The sequence below is a fragment of the Misgurnus anguillicaudatus genome, chromosome 14 (genome assembly GCF_027580225.2).
Source record: "Misgurnus anguillicaudatus chromosome 14, ASM2758022v2, whole genome shotgun sequence".
NCBI lineage: Eukaryota > Metazoa > Chordata > Actinopteri > Cypriniformes > Cobitidae > Misgurnus > Misgurnus anguillicaudatus.
In genome coordinates this window covers 28,104,252-28,113,885 of record NC_073350.2, presented here as the reverse complement: position 1 = coordinate 28,113,885, position 9,634 = coordinate 28,104,252, and the positions used below count along the sequence as shown (strand labels likewise).

At 33.4% G+C, this 9,634-nt stretch overlaps 1 protein-coding gene across 1 annotated transcript; it reads left to right on the top strand.

Moving 5' to 3' along the window:
• Positions 1–840: 840 nt before the first annotated feature.
• tdo2b (tryptophan 2,3-dioxygenase b) lies at positions 841–8,140 on the top strand. The gene is made up of 12 exons (XM_055184822.2): positions 841–996; positions 1,072–1,174; positions 1,504–1,594; positions 1,686–1,756; positions 2,210–2,337; positions 3,913–4,099; positions 4,191–4,298; positions 4,379–4,490; positions 5,017–5,074; positions 6,222–6,301; positions 6,397–6,487; positions 6,984–8,140. The coding sequence occupies exons 1-12, from the start codon at positions 962–964 to the stop codon at positions 7,141–7,143; spliced, it is 1,224 nt and encodes a 407-aa protein (XP_055040797.2). The 5' UTR covers positions 841–961; the 3' UTR covers positions 7,144–8,140.
• The last annotated feature ends 1,494 nt before the right edge of the window (positions 8,141–9,634 follow it).

Below are 9,634 nucleotides of genomic sequence, written 5' to 3'. Positions count from 1 at the left end.
ACTTTTGAAGAAAATAATTTGTTGCTTAATTTTTCAACAAAATGATTTGTTGATGAAACATGCTGTTTTTACACTTCATTCAAAAGTTTTATTTCTTATGTTATGACCTCTTTCATCGTTTCCGCTCCGTAAAAATGTTCTCGGACCAAGAGGGTTGATCTTAGATAACCCCATCATGCTTGACCTTGTGGCGATAAGTTTTTTTTTTTTATGCGAGCAACGGTAAATATTTAGCTGTCTATAAATTTGTGGTGCCACAAATCACAATGACAAGTCTTTATGTGGGTTCATGGTCACACACTGAAAAAAGGATTCATTGAATCCAACCAATTCTCTATGGTAAGTGGTTGCACTCAATCCATCCAAGCTACATTCAAACAAAAGTTTTATATTTTATTTTACGATACTAATCTTTTTTGTTTAAATGTAGCTTAAATAAATTGATTGCAACCACTTACCTTAAAAAAATTGATTAAATTCAATGAATCATTTTTTTCAGTGCATCAGGAATTCACAAAAAAAATCATTCATTGAATTCAATCAATCTTTTTAAGGTAAGTGGTTGCAATCAATTTATTCAAGCTACATTTAAACAAAAAAGATTAGTAACGTAAAATAAAATATAAAACTTTTGTTCAAATGTAGCTCAAACAAACTGACTGCAACCACCCACCCCAAAAAAACCGATCAAATTCAATGAATCATTTTTTTCAGTGTAGACATGAAAGTTTTTGGGTTAACAAGAAAATTCCCATTAAACATCTGTAAACACACACACACACTCCCTCTTACAAACTCGTCATGTGCATTTGTGTTTAAAGGCGGGGTTGTCAATTCAGCGTTTCATTGGACGTTGAAAATCTTTAAATATATCACCTTGTGATGAAACATCTACAACTTTGTGTTGACTTTCATTTTATGCGAAAAGGATTGATTTCTTCAGATCGTTTTAAATAACATCATGAGTGGATGTCCGTTTTTGGGAAGGAAGCATCAGTATGTGTTTATTCTTTAAGATAATTATATATTTGAACAAAATTCAATATTAAATTAAAATGCTTTTATTTTAAGATTGTTTAGCAGTAACTTCACTCAAGCAGAGGAAGAAGATGATTCTCAAAAAGGCTTTAACAAAGCCAGTAAAGGTGGGATTGTTTATGGAGAATATTTACAAGTAAGTAACTTCAGTTTTAATACCTTAAGAAATATTAGATGTGCTGATCTAAATAGTTATTATTCACATATTTATATTGTATATACATATTATTACAAATATACTTTATACTCTGCAAGTTTATCAAATAAAAGTTATCAATTTATGTGACCCTGGAAAACAAAATCAGTATATATATATATATGTATATATATGTGTGTATATATATATATGTGTGTGTGCGTGCGTGCGTGCGTGCGTGCGTGCGTGCGTGCGTGTGTGTGTGTATATATATATATAGATCTATAGATATATAGATTTAATAAACATCCAAACCTGTTTGCTGTTAGCTTGATAAAGTGCTGAATGCCCAAGTCTTACAGAGTCAACAGAAAGGTAACAAAATCCATGATGAGCATCTCTTCATCGTCACCCACCAGGGTAATTCCTTTATTTGTCTGTATCGCATACAGTATAAAACCTGCTGTTTTCTCTTTTGATTTCTGACTGTAACCTCCGCTTCCTCTTTTAGCTTACGAGCTGTGGTTTAAGCAGATATTATGGGAACTTGATTCTGTTCGGGAGCTTTTCATTAAAAATCATGTGAGTGAAACTTCATTGATACGAACAATTGCGGGACACCCCTAAAACTACACTTTAAAAATAAAGGATTCTTAGGAACTAATTTGGTTACCCAAAGAACCTTTTAGTCAAAGTTAAAAAAACATTAGGTAACACTTTATTTTACGGTGTCTTTGTTACACATGATACATGTAATTATTAATGTAATAACAGTTAATTATGCATAATTACATGCAACTAACCCTAAACCAAACCCTAATCCTAACCCCAACCCTAGAGTAAGTACATGTTATTAATGATTATTACTTAGTACTTAAATGTATAATAACACTGTAACAGTGACACCGTAAAATAAAGTGTGACCAAACATTATTTTCTTACCTTTTAGTAGACCTTTTGTTTTGCAACAAATCTTAAAGGGTCCTTATTGAATCATACAGCCTGACAAAATAAGCATTATTTTTGTTCATGCAGGTTCGAGATGAGAGGAACATGCTGAAGGTGGTGAGCAGGATCCACAGGATCACCATGATCTTCAAACTACTGGTGGATCAGTTTTCTGTGCTGGAGACCATGACTGCCCTGGACTTCTTTGATTTCAGGTAACTATCCGGGTTGGTAGAGCAGTGCAAAGGTCATGGCCTCAGTTCTTAGGGAACATACATGTGATCCTGTACAACAAAACCAACAATACGTTTATGGGTCAAAATTATAGATTTTTCTTGTATGCCAAAAATGTAAATATATTATGTAAAGACAATGTTTCATGAAGATATTTAGTAAATTTCCTACCGTAAATATATAAAAACTTTATCTATCATTAGTAATATGTGTTAATTTTTCTTTAGCAAGTTTTTGCACTCAGGTTTTTCAAGTTAATTTCACACTGGTGGTATTAAGTCAAATTTACTGAGAAAAGCTGATTTACCTTAACCAAAAACAATAAGTAGAAGTTACTTAAGTTTAATACGTAAAGTTACACTGTAAAAATAAAAATATGTGATGTTTACTTAAAAATGTTATGTATAATATTGTTACCAAAACATTTTTGGTACTACAAAACTCAAAACAGAAACTCTTCTAAATCTCAAAGATAAACATTAAACACTAACAAGTCTTTCTTTTTTGTTAAAATCACATAAAATAGCGTTTAATTTCTAATTTTACTTTTCAAAAGCATGCTGGGAAGTACAAGTCCACTGCCTAGTTAGTTATATTTACTTAAATACTAAAAGTAGTCACGAACACAAAATTATTAAGTTAATTTTATTTCTTACAAATTTAAGTGGATTTTGCATTATAAAATTAAGTTAAATTGACCCAATCATGTCTTCATTTAGAATTACTTATATTTTTGTGTTATTTTTACTTTTTACAAAAAAGGTTTTTTAATAGAATTTACTCATTTTTTTAAGTTAAATATACTTAGGCACATAATAATTTTTTTTACAGTGAAGGACTTCATTTGGACAACTTTAAAGGCGATTTTCTCAATATTTAGATTTTTTGCACACGCAGATTCCAGATTCCTTTTTGGTTAAGATATTTTCATATCCTAACAAACCATACATCAATGGAAAGCATATTCATTTAGCATTTAATGATGTATAAATCTCAATTTTTAAAAATTGACCCCTATTACTGGTTTTGTGGTCCAGGGTGAGATATAATCTTAGAAAAATATGCCTTATGGTTCTTTATTGTGATCTAGAACCTTAAGAATAATAGCCCTAGTGAAAAATCCAGCTAAGACCAGCATAAGCTGGTAGCTGGTTCAAGGTGGCAATAACTGGTTAAAGCTGGTCCTCCCAGTCTGGCAAAGCTGGTCATGCTGGTGGGTCAGCTGGTCTTCCAGCCTGACCAGTTAAGTCCAGCTACACCAGCTTAAAAAGTGACCAAAACACAGCTAGACCAGCTTGCTACACCAGCAAAACCAGCTAAAACCAAGCTGGGAGACCAGCTAAAACCAGTTTACCAGCTTATGCTGGATCTTTAAGTAGGGAGTACATAACATTTTAGAGAAATAAGATGCCATTTTTGGCATGTAATTACTTTTGGGGTTAGAGGAAGAAACCGCAATCTAACAAAATGCCATTTTGATTCACAGTGTTGCATCATGGGAAATGATTGTACAGTTCATTCACCCTACAGTAAATATCTGTTTTATTGTTGTATAGGGAATATCTGTCTGTAGCATCAGGGTTTCAGAGTCTTCAGTTTCGCCTTCTAGAGAGTAAGATTGGTGTGGCGGATCATTTGAGAGTCCCTTACAACAAACAGCACTACAGAGATAATTTTCATGGAGAAGAAAGTGAGAGTCTGCTAAGATCACAAGAGGAACCCAGTCTACTGCGACTGGTTGAGGTATCTCACTTACCGTCACATCACTTACAGTCACAATAAAACATTTGATTTATTTGTGTTTTTAACATGCGGTTAATATTTATGTATTGAGAAATGGCTGGAACGAACTCCCGGACTCGAAGGAGATGGATTTAACTTTTGGGGTAAACTGCATGCCAACATTGAAGAGGGTTTTAAGCTGGAGAAGCAAAAGCTGGAAGTTAGTTCATTTTACATCACAGTTTCTTAGATATGTTACTTAATTTAAGGTTAACACATTGATTTGGTGTCACCTGGTAGAAAATATCAGATGACGAGGAGAAACGGGACATGATGGAGGACTTAAACAAGCAGACTGAGGTCTTTACTTCCCTGTTTGATCCCTCACGACACGAGCATCTTTTAAACAAAGGTAAAGACTTACCCAGAATGCTTTGCAAGTGATCCCCCGACTTATTTGTAAACATAATTTACTTTTTAAAAACAAAGATAATGGACCTAATGTACTCTTATAACAAGGTACTATTAATATATAGTGTACTGTAAACAAACTATGATGATACTACACTAAAAATATGCAGCATGTTTGTCAAATCAACATAATTATATTGTTATGTTACTTTAACTTAACAAATTAAGTTAAACCATTTCAACTTGTTTTTATAAGTTATGTCGACTTATAACAAGCCAAAACTTAAAATAGTTGGTTGAATTGACTTGCAAAACCAAATTAATTTAACTTTGTGCTGCATATTTTTCAATAATATCCCTCGAAGGAAATTCAGTAGGCCTACAGTACTATGATATTATTCTGATACAATCACTTAATCATGTTAATGCATTCTTTACATTTTTAATTGATCTCATCTCACAATAAATCCATATTGAGGATAAAGTTTTTGTCATTAAAATATTTTTATTTTTTTATTTTGTAACAGGCGAGCGACGAATTTCTTACAAAGCCCTTCAAGGAGCTCTAATGATCAGTTTCTACAGGTACTGTACACATGATTACATTTCATGTACAGTAATGTCTGCCATAATAATTTACATCTTAATTCATTACTCTATTCATGAAAACATGAATGTCTTTATAAAAATATTAAAGAAATACTCCACTTTAATTAAAAAAATCCTGATAATTTACTCTCCCCCTTGTCATCCAAGATGTTCGACTTTCTTTGTTCAGTCGAGGAGAAATAAAGCTTTTTGAGGAAAACACAGGATTTTTCTCCATATAGTGGACTTTAGTGGACCTCAACAGTTTACAGTTTAAATGCAGCTTCGAGGGGCTCTCAACTAGCCCAAATAAGGGTCTTGTCATTTTCACACAAAAAAAAATCTGTACTTTCAAACCACAACCCATCCCGCACCAGCCATGCGATGCGCCAGCGTGACTGTACGTATTGCATAATCACGTTGAAAGGTCACGCGTTACGTATGTGAAACGCACACTTGCGGATCATTTTAAACATTAAACTGACACAAAGATATTAATTAGTCTCCTTCCACATACAACAACATCGGACGGTCCTCTTTCTGCACACTTATAAACACCAGAGCGGTAGTTTCGCATACGTCATGCGTGACCCTTCGATGTGATTGCGTACACTGAAAAAAATTATTCATCGACTTTACTCAATCTTCCAATGGCAAGTGGTCACAATCAACCCATTTAAGCTACATTTAAACAAAAAAAATTAGAAAAACAAAACAAAAGACGTTTGTTTAAATGTAGCTTAAACAAACCGATTGCAACCACTCACCTCAAAAAATTGAGTAAATCGGATGAATAATTCTTTCAGTAGGTCACGCTGGCGCATCACACGGCCAGGGCAAGGTGAGTACTTGTGGTTAAAAATAAAAAATTTTAGCGAAAATGACAATTGTATTGCTAGATAAGACCCTTGTGCCTCATTTTGGATTGTTTAGAGCCCTTTGAAGCGGCATTGAAACTGTAAACTGTTGAGGTCGACTACAAAGAAAAATCCTGGAATGTTTTCCTTAAAAGCTTAATTTTGTAATTTATTTATTTTTATTAAAATATCAATAGTGTATACTACTATACTAATTCAAATATATTTATATTTTTCCAAGTGACTTAAATGACCACAAACAAACTTGATTTTTATTTCTGTTACAGAGAAGAGCCTCGTTTCCAGGTGCCGTTTCAGCTCCTCAATGCTTTGATGGATATCGACACACTTATGACCAAGTGGAGATGTACGTTTTCTGTCATTCAAAGCTAATCAAAATCAATAGATTAAGAATTGATTTACACTTCAACACGAGTAACATCTACAAACTTCTGCCTCCAGATAACCACGTGTGCATGGTGCACAGAATGATCGGCGGCAAAGCAGGGACAGGTGGATCTTCAGGGTACTATTACTTGCGCTCCACTGTCAGGTATATCCCAAATGACACAGGAAAAAAGGGATCCCTGTCTGTAAAATCCAGGCTAAAATCTCATAATCTAATTTTGAGATAGGATCATCAAAGTTTGATTTGAATCTTTGAAATGACCTTAACAATATTAAAGATATTCTTGGATGATTTTATGTAGAAAATAGTAAATCACAAAAAAATGACTTTAGCTGGGTTTTACAGGCTGGGTCACAATTTGTTTCTAAACTTCCTGTTTAGTTTTGTGTTGTTTCATCATATTCATGATGGCGTGATTCCAACTCAGCGTTTACTCATAATGATCACACGTTATGATGTATATATATACTACTCTCTTATCTTCTTTAGTATGGTTTACAAGTCTGTCTTTATTGTAGTTAAACACATCATGTGACCTCAGAAAAGTGCTTTCAGTCTGATGACAAACAGATTTTAACAAAACGATATTTTTATTACTTTGTGTATGAAAGTCTACATATCATATTTTCTCACTTTACAGCGACCGTTACAAAGTGTTTGTGGATTTGTTCAACCTCGCGACGTTCTTGGTTCCCCGAGCGTGGATTCCCAAACTGAACCCCCAAATCCATACGTTTCCCTACATGGCCGAGTGTTACGACAGCTCGTACAATTCAGACAGCAGTCAGGATTCAGATTAGATCGATCAGATGCCCTACAGAGATTATCAAAGGTTATGATTTTCTGACTTGTTTGTTTTTGATGGCATAATATAATGATCAGGAGAACAGGACATCGGGAATAATGCCAAGTGCTCTTTATAGATAAAGGTTTATTCCACAGTTTATCGATTCATCATGTCAAATAAGTATTGCAGGACGATCTGGTAAAGAAAGCCAAGTGATTTTTTTTATTGTTTTAATTTAATTTTGATACCTAGAAAAATCAAGAATTTGGGTACATGCACTGTAAAAGGTAAAAGTTAGATCAACTTAAAAAATTACTTTAATTGGTAACCACTAAATCAAGTATTTTCAACTTATATTTTTATGTGAAACACACAAAAAATGATTTACATTTTTTTAGGTATTACCAATTTTTCACTTTTTACAATGTACCAATTATTTATATTTTTAACAGTGAAAATATAAGAAAAACATTTGTGCAACAAAACAACAAAAAATTTGTTTGTAAATATATATATATATACTGTATTTTAAATATTTTAAAGGTGTATGCTCTCAAATATATTAATAAGTCTAAATGTTAATTTATATACATGCCTATGTATGTTTTACATGCAGTTATTGTGCAACAGGTTTAATAAATGATGTTTAATAAAAAACATGAAATTGATTTACAAATAATCATGGTAATTTTTTTGCGTATGCATCTTGTAAAAACCAAGTACTGTCCTAGAATTTTCTAGAATCTCAGATCATTGAATGTTGGTAAATATTTGTATGACCTCGAGTTCAATCACTCTGATCTGATGCCAGTGTTTTTGTTTTGATTTTAGTGACCATGCCATATTTTTTGAAAGGTCAATAACAAAAAGATAAATAGACTTTTACATAGACATTTTGTTCTGCAATGCGGGGAAAAAGAAGAAGTACAATATAAGTAATATTATCTTTAATAATAGCATATAATGTGCACTATAGTTCTGTCTTTACATAAAGTGTACCAAGTTGCAAATGTGCTAATACTTTCTTCGAACCCCTTAAAATCTTTTAAAAAAAGTAAAATATTAAAAAATCTGGTTCACAGTAACCTTTTTAACATTTCCAGTTCCCTTTGCCATTAAAGCAAGAGAGATGGAAACTGTGTATAAACATTTGACTCACTTTAACGTTAAGCTCCTCTCTCCCATGACAAACATTATGGCCCTGACTTTGTGGCAATACCCTATAATTATCATCTAATTAGTCATCTAAAAGAAAGATCTCGCTGTTCATCTTCTGAATGGTTCATGTGAACAGTTTGGTCAGTGGTGTAGTGGTGCCTGGGGAAGTGGGTATACTCTTAATTTATGCTTCCATTTTTTAAAAGCGGTCCAATTAAGGTTGGGTTCTCTGTTTTATAAACAGTGATAATTAGTCTTGCATATTTGTTCTCTGCAAAATGGGCCTGTATTGTTACTTTACTTCTGCTGCTTGACTCCTCAGTGCAAGGATCATTATAAAATTTATACCAACTTACAAGTGGGTATACCCCCATGCCATCTAATAAAGAAGTGGGTATTGTTGGTGAATCTTGCAAAATCACTAGTACCTAAAATTTCCCTCATTGAAAAATAAACCTCAATGAAGATCTTTCCAAAATTTCCTCAGCACACATTGTCACATGCATGCATGTAGGGGGAAGAACATCATGTGATTTCTGTATATAAATGGTTTCAGTAGTAAACAAAGGCTTTCGTGGAACACATGCAACTTCCGGTAAACTTCGCTAAGAATCAATAACAACAAAGTTCTTTTAGAGTAGTTTATTTCTGATAACAAACAAAATAACTACAAGTAGACCTTAGTTCTTATTTCATAGCTAAAGCGTATAAAAAACGACACTGAGCTAATGTTGCTGTGTAAAATGTGTACTATAATAGATAAATAGATTTTGATATTGATAGACAGATAAAAAGAAACAAAGAGATAAACAGACAGATGTCAGACAGACAAATTGTATAACAGACAGACACACAGATAGATAAATAGACAGATAGACAGACAGAAAAGCACCAATAGATAGATATTGACAGATAGACAGTCAGAAAAACACAGACAGACAGACAGACAGACAGACAGACAGACAGACAGACCGACAGACAAACAGAAAGAAAAGCACCAATAGATAGATACTGACAGATAGACAGTCAGAAAACACAGACAGACAGAGAGACAGATAGATAGACAGACAGACAGAAAGAAAAGCACCAATAGATAGATACTGACAGATTGACAGACAGACAGACAGACAGACAGACAGACAGACAGACAGACAGACAGAAAGAAAAGCACCAATAGATGGATACTGACAGATAGACAGTCAGAAAACACAGACAGACAGAGAGACAGATAGATAGACAGACAGACAGAAAGAAAAGCACCAATAGATAGATACGGACAGATAGACAGTCCGAAAAACAAAGACAGACAGACAGAAAGACAGAAAGACAGAAAGAAAAGCACCAAT